Genomic DNA, 19,538 nt, shown 5'->3' on the forward strand with positions numbered 1-19,538 from the left:
GGGAAGGAAGGAAACTGCCTTAAATTCAGTGTGTCAAGGGTCAAGATTGCCATGGTGATACGTCGAGATCGGGCTCGCGAGTCTACTGCTGTGGACACAGAAAAGTGGACACAGAACCTCCGAGGTTCTAAGCCGGAAAGATGGTTCCCTTCAAAGTAAAATTCGCAGGTTCAGAACGAACGGACTACTACGCTGTCTTACCCCAGGCAAACGACTGCCCCTCAGAGCGCCTCCTTTACCTGTCAAATGGGGCCTCCTAGGACCAGGGGGATGAACCCAGAGGATGGGCGTAGGGGCTTAGGAACGGGCCGACACATTGAAGTCCTCTGTGATGTCACTGCCTGTTAACCAAGGAATCTGTTTATTCATTCTTAGTAATTAGTCAATGGTTATTATGAGAGATATATGCTTATTAGTAAAGAGTCCATGGTTATTCATCACCACAAGCAAAGTAAATGATTGGATTACTTCTTCCGAGGACACATTGGCCTAGATGGTTTTAGGGACGAGGCTGTTCTCCGTGAGTCACCACGACACGGAACAAGACGGAACAAGACGGAACGACACGAGACGGGACAAGTCTTACAACCCGAGACTGGGTTAGAGACCAGTCCAGCGAGTCTGGTGCTGAACCACCTGTAACTTTTAACCTCCCGGAGCCCCCGTTTCCTACATCATCTGAAAAGTGGGTATACTAATGTGTCTTCCGGGGCCCGTCAAAGAGCCGTCATCAGAACTGAGCATGTATATTTAGATGGCATGTCGCCACCAGATCCCGTGCTGTCCTCCTGCGGGGTCTTCTCTGCTTACTTGTCCTGGAGGGCGTGGTCAGCGGGTCGGCTCTGGTCTCAGGAGCCACTGTGGAAAGAAACCACTCACTTCAATTACCCGCCCAGCTCAGCACGTAAGCCAGGCAGGGGTCGCCTGCAAACAAAACAGCTTTGGGGGCCGAGGGACTGGGGGGCTGAGGAGAGGAAGCCCATGGCGGTCTGATGAGGAATATGGACACGCTGGTCTCCATCAAGTGGACGAGGGGCCACATTAGCACCAGGCCTGTTTGTAGGCAAAGAGACCAGCCAATGGCCCCTTTGGGAGAACGAGACACTATGTCCCCTTGCTGGAGCAGGTCCACGGGGGAAGGCACCCGAAGGAGGGGTGCAGTCTAGCGGTAAGGACAGAACGCCATACAGGCCTCGAACCCCAGTCCGCCACCCAGCTCCATGTCTCGGACAATTTCTCTCTCCAGCTCACTTTACCATCTCTGTGTGGGGTTGATGATTTCATCGGGTTGTGTGAGCGTTAAATGAGATTTAATATTTGAAGCAAATTGTCCAGTGTCCCGCATTGCTTTTTTCACAGCCGCACCAGACTTCCGAAGAAGACGCTGGCCCAGAATCCTCCCACGCTCTCTCTCATTTAATCCCCTGTCACCCCGGAGGACTGGTGTAACCGTCCCTTTCCAGGGGCTGGTAAACCCTGGCTCAGCCCTCAGCCTGTTTTTGCAAATAACGTTTTAGCGGAACACGTTCACACCCATCCAGGTACCGATGTTATGGTTCCAGTCCAAATGACCTAGTTGGGTCACTGTGACAGAGACCATATGGCCCACAAAGCCTAAAATATTTACTATCTGGCCCTTGACAGAAAAAAAAAAAAAAAGGCCAGTCGCGGCTCTCTGAAGTGAAATGGAAGATTAGAGAGGGCGAACCATGCTTTCAGAGTCCTACAGCTGAAAAATGGGAGAGCCAGGAGTCCATCCCAAAGCTGCTGGACTCCAAAGCATGGTTGTCGCATGACACGATGGTGAGAACAGTCACGGGCCCTTTGTCTTTTCCCCTTGTGACTGAAGCTTCTTCCTGCATTCAGGCTCCCTCCTTTCCTGGAGGGCATTTGTGGGCACTGCTAGGTCATGGGTGTGTGTGCCTAAGTGCTGGGGGACCGACGTGTGAGGGCACGAACTCTCTTTTGCCAGTTAGACTCTAGGTTCCTTACGAAGCGTGTTTTCTCTGCACCGTGCCCAGGGTGATGATGGCTGAGGCTGCAGAAAGTGGAAAATGTGCCAACTGAGGGTGATTCGGAGATTGTCTCGTGGGCAGCGAAGCCCGAGGCGCAGGCTCGGTTCCTGATGGAAGTGGCCACTGTGGGTCATGCGGGGAATGGTTGCCGTGCGGGCGGGGCACATGGTGAAGCTTTGGCTGGGTTCGGGTGCCATTGCCTCTTCTCCTAGACCTGGAGTCCAAGGCACGGGCTGCCCGAGAGCTGTTGGGGATGAGATGCCCTTGGACGTGGAGGGCAGCCGGGGATCAGCTGCACAGTGAGCTCGTGCGTCTTCTCTCACGGCAGCAGCCGCGGAGGAGAGAAAGGCTCAAACTTCTGGGAAGGTGGCGGTGCAGGGCGATCCCCCTGAGGCATAGAATTGCCAAGTGTGGCAAATAAAAAATACAGGATGCCCAGTTAAATTCAGATTTCACGCGAGTGACAGATCACTCTTCGGTATGAGTATATCCCGTGCAAATTCTGCGACATACTTCTACTAAAACAGTATTTGTGGCGCATCTGAAATTCAGCGTCAGGGGACCGAGGGTGACTATCCTGCATCTGACAATTCTACCGAGGTGGGAAGAGGGGTGTGGGAGAAAGCAGAGTGAAGAGAGAAGAGATGCAGGGGTCGGGAGGAACTGAGTGGCTCTGGAATGTTCTTGAGCAGTCTCAATGCAATCCCGGGCAGGGGGCATTTTAGGGGAAGTAGTCCCAGCAGGCAGGCAGATGGCACAACCACAGCGTGGGTATTTGGGCTACACGCTGGCCCCTCGTGCTCACCTTCTCCCGAAACGGCCATCGCACTGGTGTCTGCGGGGTCCACAGGAACCACTGAAACAGAAAGCCCCGAAGCAATGACTGATGGAACACTGTGCCCAGACCAAGTGCCTCGGGTCTCAGAGGACAGGCTGGGACTGCTGGCCCGAGACGGGAGGGGGCCGCGAGAGCTGTTGCCAGACAAGGGCTTTCGTCCTGTCTCAGGGTTTCCCTGTCTCCCCTACACCTCCCGGGACATGGGATGCTTACGGGGCCCCAGCACAGGAGGGACTGCAGCCCCTGCTGGGTTCTGGCCGGGGAAGATGACCCTAGCAGACCCAGGCTGTGGCAGTGAAAGGCCTACAGACCTCGAAGGTTTGTGAACTGTGATATCCCGACTTAGAAAGACCTCCGTTCAAAAGGGAGGCAGACGGGGGCGCCTGGGTGGCTCGGTCGGTTAAGCGGCCGACTTCGGCTGAGGTCATGATCTCACAGTCCGTGAGTTCGAGCCCCGCGTCGGGCTCTGTGCTGACGGCTCAGAGCCTGGAGCCTGTTTCGGATTCTGTGTCTCCCTCTCTCGGACCCTCCCCCGTTCATGCTCTGTCTCTCTCTGTCTCAAAAATAAGTAAACGTTACAAAAAAAAAATTAAAAAAAAAAAAAAAAGGGAGGCAGACGGCACGGACGAAAGCGAACCAGACTCAGAAGATACATCGAAATAGGACACGCACACACACACCCATAGCCACGCATGTGCGCACGCCCTACACCAGCACACTCCTGCGCACGTGCACGCTCACACGCGCGGGCGCGTTGACCTCAGCTTCTTTGACAAACGCTGCGGGGCTGGGAGGGAGACCCCAGCCCCAGGAAAGGAGGGGCGCTCTGCCAAAGCGCACCTCGAAATTCCCATCCCCGGGCACCCGTGGCGTCGGGACGGAGAGGCCGTGCAATCTTTGGTGAACGAGGAACGCCCGGCGTGAGCTGAACCCTCGCTTTTCCCGTAAGACGCATGTTTTAGAGTAGGAATGAATACTTGCTGGCTTCAGTAGGCGGCCTGTCTTAAGAGGAGGGACAAAAAATAGCCTCCCCTGCAAGGAGCCCCTGTCTGGGCCCAGACTGCCCTTTCTGCGGTAAGTTCTGGAAGGCAGAGGAGGGAGGAAGCCTGTCTGCTCTTTGGAGGCCTCCGCGGCCAGGAGCTCACCCAGCCACGAGGAGCCTTTTCCCCTACAGAGCACTGGACCCTGTCCTGCCCTCATTGTACACCAGGGCCCTGACTCTAGAGCAAGAGAGAAAGCACCCGGGGTCTACACCTTAACTGGATTAAACGCACCCCTGTCCACGTGGCAAAGAACGATGTTTGCATGAGGGCCGTTTGCTGTTGGATGTTTGAACTGGGTTTCTCAGCAGTCATGCTGTCTCCTGGGCAGGGGAAGGTAGGGGGGGGACATCTCCAGTGCCACGGGTCACTCAGGCAGGCCCGGCGGGGGGGTGGGGGGGTATCTCCTAGTTCCAGCTGTAGCCTGGCCCCTGTGGGCCGAGGAGCAGCCTCCCTAGGAGGCCTTACCTCTGGGCGGAAGCGTGGTCCGCTCTCCCGTGCTGGGCGTCTCTGCAAAGAAACACATTGGGAAGCCTGTTCAGGGCAGCGGATTGGGGGACTGTCGGAAGGGGCCGGACTCGCATCCGAAGACACGCGGCAACTAAGGCTCCCGTGCCGGCTCCCGCCCCAGCTTGTCAGGCCCCACCACCGACGCGGGGCCCGGTTCTTCCCACCTGGAGGCTGAGCCAGACAGAAGGAAGTGTCCAGAAGGTTCAGGGAAGAGTTGATGCTGGACTGAGCCAAGCACTCTATGGCAACCTTGTCGCAGGTGCACAGCAGGTGCTCGCAAGGGTCCCCGGACTCTGTGCACGGAGCAAGGGCAGAGCAGGTGGGAGGATGTCACTGGGAATCCCAAGAGCTAATGCGACCTTCCACCCTGACCCCGATCTGCCTGCCAGGGTCCCGCTCCCCCTGTGGGCGTCCTGCTCTCACCCTGTTGGCTCCGTGAGCTTCGGCTGCGCAGGCCCAACCTGGGTTCTGTGCCCCCTCCTCTCACGCTCACCCCCGACCGTCGGGCCTCTACTTTCGACCTGTTTACAGTGTGACCACATATCCCCACCTCCACACCCCTCCCTGGGCCAAGCCCCCATCTGCTCGTGCCTGGGCTCTGTCAGTGACCTCCCCCCGCCCCCGACCCCAAACCTACTGCCCTGTCCACGCTCATTGAGGACAAGCCTTTCGAGACTCAGGGCAAACCATGTCTTTCCGGGGGTTTAGAACCTTCCGACAACTTCCCAATGGACGTAAAAGCTGCGCTCGGAGCTCATCTCCTTCCTGCTTCCTCACCCCCTTTCTGACTGTCTGGCCTATCTCCCAAGCACGGGGGGCACCGCGTACATCGAGGCACACCCACAAGCCGCTGGCATGGCGGTGCCCACCTCCGGGACGGCCGCCAGCTTGCTTCCTGCTGTGCCTCAGTCTTGGCTCCGCGGGCATCTTCTCAGGGGGCCTTCCCCCCCCAGCCCTCCCTGTGCCTTCCCCTGCTTTATCTCCCTCCACGGCTCCTGTCGCTAACACACTCTAGCACTTGGTTCTGGTATTTTTACAGTGCCTGGCAGCCACGAGGAGATTTGAGAAGGTCAGGGTATCCCCAGGACCTAGATATCCAGTGTAGGTAGGTGCTCCCAGTGTAGGTAGGTGCTCAGTATGCACCTGCTGAACGAATGAATGGATGGATGGATGGACGGTGTTTTCCGTGCTCACTGTGCAGGGATTTAGGCTCGTGCCCCTCCTCACTCCTTTCCCGACGCGCCACACTTCAGCCAGTCCTCGCTAGCTGGACTTTGGGGTCAGTGGAACCCGGGTTCAAACCCTGACGCTGCTACTTAGCCGCTTATGTGACTTTGGGCAAGTTGTTTAATTTCTCTGAGCTTTCCTGCCCTTATTTGAAAACAGGGAATAATGAGTCCATCTCATAAGATTGTTAGGACAATCGCATCTCCTGGGTATAAAGCCTTTGGCACATGATAGGTGCCCGTAAAGAACGGCTCCAATGTACCGTGCCCCCAAGGTGCCGTGCTCCCCCCCATGCCTTTGCCTCTTCTAATTCTTCTGCCGGGATCATCTAGGGACGTGAAATACAATCCCTGGAGTGACATGGTGAGCAGGGTGGCGAGCTGAGATTTGAACCGACTCAGCAGCAACCACAAACCTCATCCGTCCATCACTGCCTCTCTTACGCTTCCACTGCTGACTTCTTAACATAGGCCAGTCACCGTGGTATCTGTTTCACACGGGAGCACTGTTTACGTTTAACAAAGGTACCCCTGTTTTACCTTGAAGCATTGTTTAACTTAATTCTCAAAACAGATCTCTGCACGGGGTTTTCTCCTCCGCGGGCAGAGGTTCTGACTTGTTGAGTGACTGTTCCAACATCACACAGTGTGGGAGCTGCAAGCCATCTGCTTTCCCAAGCTCCCAGGGTGGCTACAGTATAAAATCATAAATCACACAACCTGCGGATGGGCTATTCTTTCACGTCAAGAAGCATTTATGGTGCCTCGACTCCATGCGAGGCACGGATGCCATAGATCCAGCCCTCGAGGGGCTCGGAGCAGAGGCGATGATGTTGTCCGTGGCAGTGATGATCAGGGGGGACCCTGGGAGCCCTGGGCCTGGGACTCCCGAGCTGTCGTTTCTCAGCCCGGCTCCCCGAGACACCGGGGGATGCTCACCACACGTGATCGTCTTGCTGACGCAGTTGACATCTGTGCTGAGCTTGGCAGGGTCCTGGAGACAGTCCATCTCGGCGGCTTCCTCGTAGCACCTGCGATGCTGGAAGCAGCAGCTGCGGCAGGCGGGGGAGGTCAAGGTGAGAGCGTGGGGGAAGGTTAAGAGAGGGGAGTCTGCCATTGTGGTGTCTCTGGAGGATTCCTGGCGGTGATGTTTCCGATAGAGCTCTTTGCACACACACGTGCATACGCATGCGTGCACATACATCTGGGTTATGTTACCCGTGCAGCAGGTGCTATTATCATTATGAGCATTTATATACACGGGGACTGAGCCGTACAAGGCTCAGTAACTTGCCAAGGTCGAAGTCAATCTCAGAGTGAGGCTGACACTAAAACGGGGGCCAGGAGGCTCTTGCAATGCACACAGGAGGTCAGTGGAGACCAATGTAAAGAAGAAAAAAAGTACACAGGCAGCTCATAGCTTTGGGCCAGCTACGAAATTTCTCCAACTGCCTAACTCAAAACTTTGGGGGATTCAGGGAAACATCCATCAGGGGCGCCTTGGTGGCTCAGCTGGTTAAGCAACCGACATTTGTTTTTGGCTCAGCTCGTGAGCTCATGGTTCGTGAGTTCAAGCCCTACATTGTGCTCTGCACTGACAGGGCAGGTCCTGCTTGGGATTCTCTCTCTCTCTCTCTCTCTCTCTCTCTCTCTCTTCTGTCTGCACCTCCTGCACCCTGTCTCTCTCTCTGTCTGCCTCTCTCTCTCAAAATAAGTAAATAACCTGAAAAAATATTAAAAGTTGAAAAAAAAAGAAAACATCTATATAGATCTTACCGTGAGGTAGGCACTCAATAAATGATAGCAATTATTCTTGGAATCTGCTATGAAGGTTCAAAGTAGAAACATCCAGTCCTCCAGGAGTTTGGAGATCCCCACCCCCGTCAACTGAACTGTGTAAAGTAACTGAAATTGGGTGTGGCCCGTCATTCCACCGGTTCGGGGGCCATCACTTCTTCCATCATTGAGACTGTGGTGGAATGCTGCTTCATTTCTTTGACTTCTGGCTAGGTGTTCTAAGCATTCTAATAATTCTAATAAGTAGAAGTGGTAAGGGAGAACCTGAAAGGAAAATAAGTTCCCAGAAGTGGCCCGAGCACCATGCCGCACGGATCAGCCTCTTTCTGTCGGAATGTCAGTGAGCTGGTTCTGGGAGTCAGTTTGCTCCTGGTCCCAAAGTTGGGAAAGTGCCCTTCTGGTGCAGAGGCCACTGACATCCTCTGTTGGAGACGTGGAAATGAGAGAGATCTCTTGCTTGATTCCGAAGCTGTTTTTCCTGCTCCAACAAGGATATTTCACTTTTTATGTAATTACTTACTTTTAATCTCCGAAAAGCAATTGGAGTTAATTTGCTGAGCTCCTACTATGTGCCCAGTGCTGTGGTCCGCAGTGGGGGCGCACAGACATGACATGGTGCAGCTCCCACCCCCCCCCCACCCTCCCGCTTAGAGTTTGTTGAGTGGAGCGTGAGACAGACCGTGCGCACGCGCTGTCCCACGTGGCGGGTGCAGGGCAGGGAAGGGCAGGTTTGGGGAGCATGGAGGTTGCATTCAAAGAGGGTGTCCTAATGGAGAGACTCCGGGGCAGACAACGGGCTGTCCCATCTGCTACTAAGGGGAGTCCTTCCCACTTCTATGAGAGCACACACTCTGTCACGCTGGCTTTGGGCACAGGTGCACACGAGTGGGTGGGGACATGGATCCCGGGGTAGAGGTGCCCTCCCGCTGCCAGTAAACCTTTTGCCAAATCCCTGCCAACACCTGATGCATCTAACATTTTAACTTTTCTTCCTAACCTGATGTGTAAAAATAGAGGATTTGTTGTAATTTCCCCTCCCTTGTGTGCAGGGAGGGCACGCACTGTCATGGGGCCCCTTGTGTCTCCTCTATAACCCCCACTAGCCACCTACGTCTTTGAAGCAGGGATAGGATTCTGTCTGTGTGTATATGTCAAATGTTTATTTATATATTTTAAGAGAGAGAGCGAGAGCGGGAGAAGGGCAGAGACACTGAGAGAATCCCAGGCAGGCTCCCTGCTGTAAGTGGGAAGCCTGACGGAGGGCTCGATCTCACCCACTGTGAGATCAAGAAGCCCTGAGCCGAAAGCGAGAGTCAGATGCTGAACGGACTGAGCCACCCAGGCGCCGCTAGGATTCTGTTACATTAAGCAGAGTGTCCCTATGGGATTGGCGCACGTTTGTGCGAAAATTAAACGGAAACCTTCGTAGTTACTTGACCCCTGCTGGCCAGGACTGTTCTGAACAAAGAATAATTTTCCTGGGGAGCTTGTTTAAAATTCAGACTTCAGGTTGTAGGTAAAGGTAGTCTTGAGTCGGTGGGTCTGGGATGGGCCCCTGGAATCTGCATCCCGGTGGTTCTGATACAGGGGGACCCCACTCGGAGAGTCACTACTCTGACGCTTTGCATGTGAGACAGAGCCAGGATCCTGACAACTTCCCAGGACGTGATACATAGCCATGGAAAGATGAGGAAACCAGTCGCTTCGCAGGGGAGAACTAAGCTCCTGACAGCTTTCCCAAGTATCAGCCAGGCCTCCCAGAGCTCACCTGTCAGACGCGTCCACGGGCGGTCCCTCCATCTCAAACCTGCAGGCACAGCCGTAGTCCTCGAAATCCCGGGGGCAGAGACCGGCCACACACTTCATGCCATTCACGAACTGGAGGAGCGCGGGGAAGTTGGTGAGGACGGCCTGCAGCCAGGTGAAGTGGGAGCCCAGGCAGTCTGCGGGGAGGGGACAGCAGGCCGGGCGCTGGGGACCGGGGTCTGGGAAGGAGCCCCTGTGCCCAGGACTTCCTGCACCGCGGCAACCTACTAAGCACCTACTGTGTACTCAGGGTCGTTCTGGACAATGGGAGGGAGGCAGGTTTGTGAGCCGTGGTCCCTGCCGGTCACCTCCAATAGTCACGTACTTTCCTCCTTACCCACAAAGCTGAAAGGCGCTCAGCGAAGGTGAGCCCCTTCCGCCAATCCCTGGGGGATGTGTCATGCTCATTCTGGGTTCGTCATGCTAATAATCCCGGCTTCCATTACAGTGAGCGGCCTAGGGCTGAGCATGTGACCCAGATCTGGCTGAAACAAGGGGAAGTCGGTTAGAGACTTTTGGGAATTGTTTCTTTCATAATAAGGGACAAAGGCATGGAAGACATCCTTTGGATCTACACCTTTCTCCTTCCTTGAATATGGGTAAGGATATGTTGGCTGGGGCTGTGGCAACCACCTTGTCACCATGCGGCCCCAAGCCTAATATCGAAAAGCCAGCGTGCTTAGTTGGAGCGGTGGAGGAAGAATGGGCCTCTGACACCTGCTGATACCTCCGACATCTGGGGCTTTCAGACGGCTTCTGTGAGATGATTAAATGCCTTTGTTATTTAAGTCACTATGAGTCTGACGAGTGGACCCCAAATGATACAGTCGTGGCCCTAGAGAACGGATACAGACACTAATAATTTGGGGGCCCCTATTATGTGCCAGAAACTGCTATGTGCTTTAAATAGGACAATAGTTAAGAGAGAGAGCGAGTCATGCCTTAGAAAGCATTCGCTTGGCCCACGATCCCATAACCTTCCCGTTAATCCGACAAGGCAGTGCCACTCTGTCACTTCTGTTTCATAGGTAAAGAAACTGAAGGTCAGAGATATGCCCGAGGTACCAACCAGCAACCAACGATTTGCCCTAAACACGAACGTTCCTGCGAGCAAAACTGGCAAGAGAGCAATTTCCAGGTTTTTGACCTCGAGCGGCACACCCCCCCTCCCCATTCTCTGCCTTTCTGGCTGCAAGACGGTTAAGCACCAAAGGGGGTGTGACCCCACAGCCATGATTCTAATGCACAGGGTCACCCGTGGGAGCTTGGGGAGGTCCACGAGGGGTCTGTGAGGACTGTTCCCTCCCAGGCTCTTCGCGTTTTTCCTACCCCATTCAAACTTCCATTCCCATGGTTTGTTTTCACATGGCCTCGTCGGAAAACGAAGAAATGATTCTGTACGGAGGGAAAAAGCTACTCTAAAGTTCACGTGTGTGTGTGTGCGTGTGTGCGTGTGTGTGTGTTTATATAAATATGCATTTTCACTCAAAAACAGCAGGCACCTGCACCGGGTCACATGCACACCTCCAGTGCAGTCCTCTGCCCGTGTTGTCTAATCCCACAGCAGTGCAGAGCTCCTTGCTCCCTGTCAATCACAGGATAGCCTTATTTGGGGGGTACTTTCAGCAAGCAATGGTGGGAACCATCACGGTCCCAGCAATCGATAGTCACGGGGTAGATACGTAATTGATAAATGGAGCCCTTGACCCTCTTTGAAATTCTTAGGCTTTACGTGTATTTATTAGCTGGGGAGAGAAGAGCCAACCACTAATCTCTGGACTCAGAGGGGAGCGTCCCCCTTGTGACCTGGGCACGTCACATACCTCTCTTAGGCTCGATTCCTAGCCTGGGCAACAGGGGCGCCATTCTCTCCCCGCCCCCTCCCCCCCAACCCCGCCGCCCGGGTTGCGGACTGATCAGGACTAACAAAGTCAGGACGATGCAGGCACCTCGCAACCCAGTGACACGCCCTGACACCCGGCAGACAGAAGCAGTTTGGCATTTCACTTACCAAAGATGTCGGCCACACTTTCCGCGTTTCTAAACGCCCCTTGGAAGGCTGTGAGATCTAAGTGGAAAGCAGAGGAAACAAGTCGGGGGGCCCTTCCCCTGCCCTGCCTCCTCGCCCCGCCCCGCCCCTGTGAAGAGTAAGTAAAACCCTTTCTCTTTCTCTAAGGATGGATTTGACCTCGGACTACCTTTCTAGTAATGCGGGTTACCATGGAGATGCAATGGAAGTGTGTTAGTAAAGCAACACGGCCCCTGGAGGACGAGGTGTATCTGGACGGGCGGGGACCCCGGGTGAACTATAAATACCTACTGGGGAGTCATCGTGTGGGGACTCCCTCGGTGTGATGACCCTTGCCACCGAGCATGTCTCTTCTGGGCATCCTGGAAACAGTACCTATGAAATCGTTACTGGAGATACTAATTCTACTAGAGAATAAAGCTTCTAGGCCGGGGCAGGTCCTGTGGGCGCTCTCCGTGAGCCCCATTCCCTTGCATCTGAGCTGCTACCTGGGGGGGCTCCTGGGATCCTGATGCGCAGATCGCCCGGGATGCTCTCGCTGGAGAGAAAGGGCTGTCACGGCCTGCTGCCACACGGGGTTTCCCGGCCTTGTTCCCATCGAGTGCCAAGCATGCGCTGTGAGTCTATGCATCTGTGACAAGTTCTCCCCGGACTGGGCATCGCCCTTGGCCGCGGGGTTATGGCATTTGGACAGGGGCCAGATTGTCATTTGGGTCTGGGTGGCACCGATCGCTTTGCTCGCATGGGCTCATGCACAAATAATTTGGTTGACTCAGCTCGCCTCTCTGAAAGGCTGGAAGTGAACCCTGAGGTGGGGGCGAGTGTGGCCGGCTGGTTCGCTATGCATTGTGTCCTTCAGCGGTACCCGGTTTAAGAGCCCACCTGAGAAATCTTTACCCTGTCTCACCAGGAAGACTTCCCCCTCCCAAAAAACCAGTTATGGATCCTCCTTTCTTATAGGTTGAGCCCTGGAATGCATTGTCTTTCTTTCTCTCTTTACCTTGCCTTCTAGGAGTCTCAGAGCTCAACCTGGAGCTAAAATACCGTGACCATATTACCCCCATGATCAACCCATTTACTTCCATCTCCTGTCCCCCTTTCAGCTGACCTTTATCTTTTGATGGGAGCTTTAGCGCTCTGTCTCCAAAGAGAGAGCCATGGTGGGTCAGACATGAGGGGAGACAGTTGAGGGAGAGGTTTTGAGCCCCATTTGAATCACTGTGCCTACAAGAGCCACAGCAGTAAGTGGTGTATTTAGAAAGGGTCATTTTCTCTGCCAGTATCCCAGACAACTTCCTTCCCAGCTAGGTCTCCCAAGAAAAGTTCAAAAAATCCTTACTGATAGTTTTTGCGAGTCCTGGAGGCAGCTCCCGTGGAAGGTGTGGGGTGTCCAGAGGATGGCCCCCTATAATCGAGGAGGACAGCAGTGTTAGCAGGGGCAGTGTCATAACCCACTTGCTGGGAGGGGCGGCCAGCAGGCAAGGGGATGAGGGGACGCAGGTAAATTCAGTTCGACGTATATTTTTCTAGGACCTACTCTATGCCGGGTCTCTGGGGTAGCTGTTGCTGAAAATAAGGTGGCCCTACTGTCTCACATTGGTTGGCCTTAAGAATGGCCTTCTGATGGGCAAAAGACGTGAGTAGACACTTTTCCAAAGAAGACATCCAGATGGCTAGCAGACCCATGGAAAGATGCTCAACATCGCTCATCATCAGGGAAATACAAATCAAAACCACGAGGAGATACTCCTCACACCTGTCAGGGTGGCTAAAACGAACAACTCGGGCAACAACAGATGTTGGCGAGGATGCGGAGAAAGAGGATCCCTTTTGCATCGTTGGTGGCAATGCAAGCTGGTGCAGCCACTCTGGAAAACCCTACGGAGGTTCCTCAAAAATTAAAAATAGAACCACCCTATGACCCAGCCATTGCAGTAGTAGGTATTTACCCAGAAGATACAAAAATGCTGATTCAAAGGGGCACATGCACCCCAATGTTTACAGCAGTGCTATCAACGATAGCCAAAGTATGGAAAGAGCCCAAATGTCTATCAACTGATGGACAGATAAAGAAGATGTAGCGTCCGACTTCGGCTCGGGTCATGATCTCGCGGTCCGTGGGTGAGCGCCCCGTGTCGGGCTCTGTGCTGAGAGTCCAGAGCCTGGAACCTGCTTCAGATTCCGTGTCTCCTTCTCTCTCTGCCCCTCCTCCATCTGCACTCTGTCTCTCTTTCTCAAAAGTAAATTAACATTTAAAAAAAAAGAAGATATAGTAATATATATATATAATGGAATACTACTCGGTGATGAAACAGAACAAAATCTTGCCATTTGCAACAATGTGGATGGAACCAGCGTGTATTATGCTAAGCAAAATAAGTCAATCAGAGAAAGTTAAATATCATAGGATTTCGCTTATATGTGGAATTTAAGAAACAAAACAGGTGAACATTGGGGAAGGGAAGGAAAAATAAGATAAAAAGAGAGGAGGCAAACCAAAAGAGACTCTTAAATGAAGAGAATAAACTGAGGGTTGCTGGTGGGGTGTTGTTGGGGGGGGGATGGGCTAGATGGGTGATGGCATTAAGGAGGGCACTTGTTGGGTGGGCACTGGGTGCTATACGTAAGTGATGAATCACTAAAGTCTGCTCCTGAAATGAAAAATAAAGAAAAGAAAAAAAGGGGGAAAAAAAAGAATGGTCTTCTGGCTCGGGATAGAGAGGTTTGGGGACTCATCTCGAAGCTCTTGTTGCATACAAAGCATACCATTTTGATTTAGGTTGCACGTTTGGAGTGCCTTGAGATGAAAAATAGGGGGAAATAAGCACAGGCAAGGAAAGGACCCCACCCCAGGAAGCCTCTAATCAAGGACAGGGCTTTCCCTCTCTGTCGGCAACCAAAATGACCAATGACTGCCAGGGGTCTGTGCACCCCGAGACTCAGCTCCCGACCCTGCACTTATCCACAGGGGAGTCACGGTGAAGGGATGCAAATGTTGAATTGCATGAGCTACTCAGCAGGGAGCCAGCTGGACTTGGCCTTTTCCCAGCCTTGGCTGTCTCCCCAGGGGCCTGGAATCCTCATTATGAAGCAGGGGGTCTACGAGATTCCGGAAGGGTGGAAGCAAAGGCCGTGATAGCAGATGAACTTGGATCTGCAAGATCTGACCCCGTGGATCAGAGAGGCGCTGTGAAGCCTGGAAAACGTGGCTTACTGGCCGGTGCACCGTGGACGCTCAAATGTCACGGCAGCCATTCGTCATTATTAATTATTACCATTAGTGCTGTTATGAGCAACTCCTTCCCCTCGCTGCCCCCTTTCCCCTCCACACTAACAAGTGGTTTGCCTTGCTTGGCCCTCACCTTCATCATCGACCTCATCATCGCCCCCGTGGACTTATCCCAGGGACATCGTTAGCAGGTGCCTGTCTGCGGGGGAGCAGCCCCCCCCACTACCAACCCCGTGGGCTCGCGCTGGGTCCCTCTGCGGCCAGGCCCTCCAGGGATGGGTTGGAGGGGACGCAGCCTGGCTCCCTGGCTCCTCGCACGACGAACTTCAGCACGATGAGCTCGTCCCAACTCCCAGCGGGACGTGCTCTGTGGCTGTGGCCAGGCGTGTCCTCTCCAGCCCTCCGGATTCCTGTTCCCACCGAGGGGCATTCCCTCCAGCCCGAGAGCCATGGGCTGTACGAGGACTTGACCCGCGGACAGACGTTCCGACCTGGGGAGACCCAGCACTTCCTTCAGCTCCAGGTGGGTCCTACCGAGGAGCCCACGTGATTGCTCTGGCACATTCCACGTTTGGTCTAATTGCCTCGGACACGATTTCACCGGTGTGCCAGCCGACGGCTAAGAACATCTGCGGCCCACTTCTGCGGCAACAGTAAAGTGCCGCTGGGTCCTCGCTCGCTGGCTCATGGTGTTCTGGCGGGTAGAGGTGCTCCGCTCGCGGAGAAGTGCTCCCAAGCATGCGTGCCCCCCGCCCCCACTCCCAGTCCTCTCAGGGTGTCGACACCCACACATTTCATTAGCAGCTGCAGAAGTCGCCGTGGCTCTTCAGTTGTGGATCCCAGAGGACTGGATTCGTTCACTCGCCCACTCCAGAGGGATGGCAGTGGGGGAGACGGGGGGTGGGGGGTCCGAGGGGACGAGGGGGACAACACTCGGCAGAATAAAATGGATTCTGGCTTGGTGAGCGCGCTGTTCGAAGGGAAGGCAGCTGGCATCCGTTCTGTTCCGGAATCTGTTTTGCAGGCATCCCCTCCAGTCCGGCGCTGCGCCCGGGGCCGTGGGGCCCCCTTCGCTGTGGCCGTGTCACAGACACCGAAGCCGAGACCCATGGAGGGAAGGTCTAGCTGCTTCCGCCCGGACACGTACGGCTTCCCTGGATCTGCCCCTTCCTCACTCTGCCAAAACGTCTCCGACTTTGAAGCTGATGCTTCCAGGATGCTTATCGTTTTCCAGACCCCAAACGAATTCTTGCTGTCCTGGCTTTGCTTGTGCGGTGCCCCGAGCCTCAGACGCCTGCTCCCCTTTGTGTCACTGGCCCTTACATTTTCACGTCCTGCCCAGAGTTCCAGAGGGCCTACCCGACCCCCAAACCGGGCTGGGTTAGGGACACCTTCCCTGGCTCCCGTAACGCCGGGACGCCCTTCTCTCGCTGCCCTTGTGACCCCGGGTTGCAATGACCTGTGTCGGTGACCGTTGCGTCCACTAAACCAGGGGCTTCCTGAGGGTAAGAACGCTGACAAATGTAAGCACGGTTCAGCAGATATCTCTGCAGTGAACGAATGAGCAGCCCGTGGTTGAACTATGCCATCAAATGGCCAACTTATCAGCCAGTGAGTGACGGCCCAGTGGAATCGCCTTGTAACCTTTAAGCAAAATTAGCCATCTCTAGAGAGTGGAAGGGTGAGGTCTGTCGGCGGTTATGAGCGGTGTCTCCTACTATGAAGTGTTCTGCCCAGAAGATCAGCCGGGAATGCACAAACCCCACCCGTGTCCAGCCGCCTCTCCCGCAGGTTCTGGCAGGTGGACGCACAGAGGACGGTGGGGAATGGGCACCACTTCTGCTGTGTGATGGGGGCCTGTGTCGAGCTCCCTGGTAGGGAAGGTTCAAGGGTATCTCCCTCTCCTAACAGGCCTGACCACCATCCCACCGGCCAACACTTTGGAGTCACGAGCCAGCTCTCAGCGAAGAGAAGAGAGAGGGCAACCTGGCCCCGGGTGTGCTGAGGGGGCCGCTCCCACCCCTGCCACAGGGGTGAAGAAACACCCCGGAGAGAGCCGTGGAAGTGCACAGAGACACTCCACCCCGTCCGCACGCCCCAAAGCCTTGCCTCGACGTCTGAGTCAGACGGCCCTGGGGGTGCGGCTTCGAGAAGGCGCCCGGCAGAGTTCCGGCTCTGTGCCTGCGGTGCTCGAAAGCCCGAGGGGTGTCTGCACAGAGTTCACGTCCCCCATGGCTGTTCCCGGCCATGACCCAGCAGGTGTACCCCAGTGGCCCAGCTTCCTGGGGCACACGGGACGTTGCTTATGGACTCCTCCCTAGCGGCCTTGCCAGACTTTCCTCAGACCCAGCTGTGGTCAAGGACGCACCCACCTCTCCTGTCCTGGTTGCAGTCCTGCCATCCCCCAGGTGTTTCCTCCAAGGACGTCTGCAGTCCGGGCATCCGTTTCCCAGACGACCCAGACCAAGGCACCACTCCTGCCTCTTTGAGACTAGGCGTGCAGGCGGAGGCCTCAAGCACAGACGGGGGCGCCTGGGTGGCTCAGTCGATTAAGCGCCCGACTCTTGGTTTTGGCTCAGGTCGTGATCCCATGGTTCGTGAGTTCGAGCCCCAAGTCAGGCTCTATGCTGTCAGGGCAGAGCCCGCTTGGGATTCTCTCCCTCCCTCCCTCTTTGCCCCTCCCCTGCTCGTGCTCTCTCCCTCTCTCCCTCTCTCAAAATAAACAAACTTAAAAAAATTAAAAAACAAAACAAAACAACAAAAAACAGACCTTCCCCCCCCCCCCCCCCCCCCCCCCCCCCGCCCCGCAACGCCTGGACCAAAACCTGGTGAATTTGTTGGCTGGGTAGCGTAGAATCCGTGGTGGTCACACACTCACCCCTGCAAAGTCGGGGCTGCAGGTATGGGACATTTAAATCCACACGTGCACGTATATGTTTGCACTTCAACTTTCTATGGCTCTAATTTTTTTAAAAATATTTTTAACGTTTATTTATTTTTGAGAGAGGGAGAGTGTGTGTGCAACTTTCTATGGCTCTGATTTTTTAAAAAAATTTTTAACGTTTATTTATTTTTGAGAGAGAGTCAGAGAGAGTGTGTGTGTGCAAAGGTGTGCACGGAGAAGTGGCAGAGAGAGGGAGACAGAAGCGCCAAAGTGGTCTCCATGCTGACAGCAAAGAGTCTGATGTGGGGCTCAAACTCATGAACCGGGAGATTGTGACCTAACCGACTGAGCCTCCCAGGTGCCCCAACTATGGCTTTATTTTTTTTTTTTTAATGTTTATTTATTTTTGAGAGAGGGAGAGAGAGACAGAGTATGGACAGGAGAGAGGCAGAGAGAGAGAGAGGGAGACACAGAATCTGAAGCAGGCTGCAGGCTCCGAGCTGTCAGCACAGAGCCCGACGCGGGGCTCGAACTCACAGACCAAGAGATCATGACCTGAGCCGAAGTCGGCCGCTTAACTGACGGAGCCACCCAGGTGCCCTGAAGTGATCTCATTTTAAAGGATAGGGAAGAGATTGAAAAGCTATAGAATATTTCATAGTTTTATCATAAAAAATGACGGACACCAAGGCCATAGTTGGAATTTGAAGAAGACAGTCAGGGTCTGGGTAAAGGTGGAGCCGCTGGCCCTGGGGACCCAAATCACGACAAGATGGCTTTAATGAGGAAAAAAAAATCATCCGCGAAGGAGCTAAATAATCAATAGCAGCCCGTCAACTTCTGGAAGTGGGAGTGCTCTTTTGTCGTGCAGGGAAGGTCTGGGGCAGACCTCAGGAGCACCCAGAGCTGCAGGAGAGCTTCGGGGTCCTCCGTGAAGTGCCTACCCTGTAACAGGTGCTCACCGATTTCCGGGGAACACGCAGATCTCTGCGCGTCCTCTAACTCGGGTCACGGTCGAGACCAATTCTCAATAATGTTGACACCCTCACTACTGTGTTTGGAAAGGAACCTTGCAGAGGGAGGCTCAGCGTGTTGGTCCCCAGTTTACCCGAACATGAGGAGGGAAGGAAGAAATGGCTGGGTAAACGGGTGACGTCAGTCACTCGGGAGCCAGAGCAGTCGTAGGAAGGAAAGAAGGAGGTGGGGGGCTTCGAGAGCTGCACCAATGTGCAAACAAGAAAGGAGGGAGCCAGAAGTCTCGGAATCATCACGACTGCACGTGAACTGGAAATGAGTGCCCGGGCTGCCAGGGAGCTTGCTCAGATGTCTTCAGGCTCTGGTGGTACGGGACCCCGGTGCGGGGTGGAGGTGCCTTTGCAGCAGACACACCTACACAGGGGTGTTTCCTGTCGCATGTGGAGAGGACTGACACACTCCGAAGAAACGAGCGAAACACGGGCCAGCGGCCGGTGAGCAAAGGCAAGATGAGATGTACCATCCGGGGTGGGGGAGGAATGGTTGAGTGGCCACCCTGCCTTCTGCTCTCCCTGGATCTCCTCCTCATCGCCCATCCCGCACCTCGTGCCCCGGGCAAAGTCCTCAAATATCAGCTGAATTAAATCTGTGGCCCGTCATTACTGTTTGACTTCCATCCCTCCCAGGCAAGAGGATAAAAGTAGTAACAAGCAAATAAGATGACATTTGACAACACTCCCCAGTGTTCATGTTAATTACATAACAAGCCAGAAATTCGGTGGAAAATACCGTTACTCACCGCCGTGAGGGGCCATCAGCATACTCAGGAGAAGCACGATCATAGCGCGAGGGCAAAGGAGGGGCTGAGGCATCCAGGGAACAGCCTCCTGGGAGAGAAGTCGGTGGAAGATGATGAGTACGCTTTCGGAAATCCCAGGAAGAACGCCCACGAGCTCTTTGTCCCATAGCGCATTGAGGTAGCAGGAGAAAGCCCTAGGAGGGTTTCTGTCCCAGCTTCGCCACTAACCAGCATCAACTAATGACATTCAGCAGATCACCTTCTCTCCCTGAGATTCAGTTCATCCATCTGTAAAATGGAATCTGAACCCGGGCTCCTTGAGGCCACAGATCTGGTGTCATTTATTCATTTTCCCCATGGTCCCTTATTGTGCTGCGACAGGCACATCGC

The 19,538-nt window shown here is 54.4% G+C and overlaps 1 protein-coding gene across 1 annotated transcript in view; it reads right to left on the minus strand.

Moving 5' to 3' along the window:
- Positions 1-19,191, minus strand: part of OC90 (otoconin 90) — a 30,301-nt gene extending 11,110 nt beyond the window's left edge. The window contains exons 1-10 of the mRNA XM_053896169.1: positions 19,149-19,191; positions 15,025-15,066; positions 12,601-12,666; positions 11,244-11,300; positions 9,195-9,369; positions 6,569-6,681; positions 4,568-4,696; positions 4,362-4,403; positions 2,821-2,871; positions 811-858 (exon numbers count right to left, since the gene is read on the minus strand). Coding sequence (XP_053752144.1) covers positions 811-858; positions 2,821-2,871; positions 4,362-4,403; positions 4,568-4,696; positions 6,569-6,681; positions 9,195-9,369; positions 11,244-11,300; positions 12,601-12,666; positions 15,025-15,066; positions 19,149-19,191 — 766 coding nt within the window. The remainder of the gene's footprint in view (positions 1-810; positions 859-2,820; positions 2,872-4,361; positions 4,404-4,567; positions 4,697-6,568; positions 6,682-9,194; positions 9,370-11,243; positions 11,301-12,600; positions 12,667-15,024; positions 15,067-19,148) is intronic.
- Between the last annotated feature and the right edge of the window lie 347 nt (positions 19,192-19,538).

This window comes from Panthera pardus, unplaced genomic scaffold (assembly GCF_024362965.1).
Source record: "Panthera pardus isolate Hobbes unplaced genomic scaffold, ASM2436296v1 HiC_scaffold_7, whole genome shotgun sequence".
Lineage (NCBI taxonomy): Eukaryota > Metazoa > Chordata > Mammalia > Carnivora > Felidae > Panthera > Panthera pardus.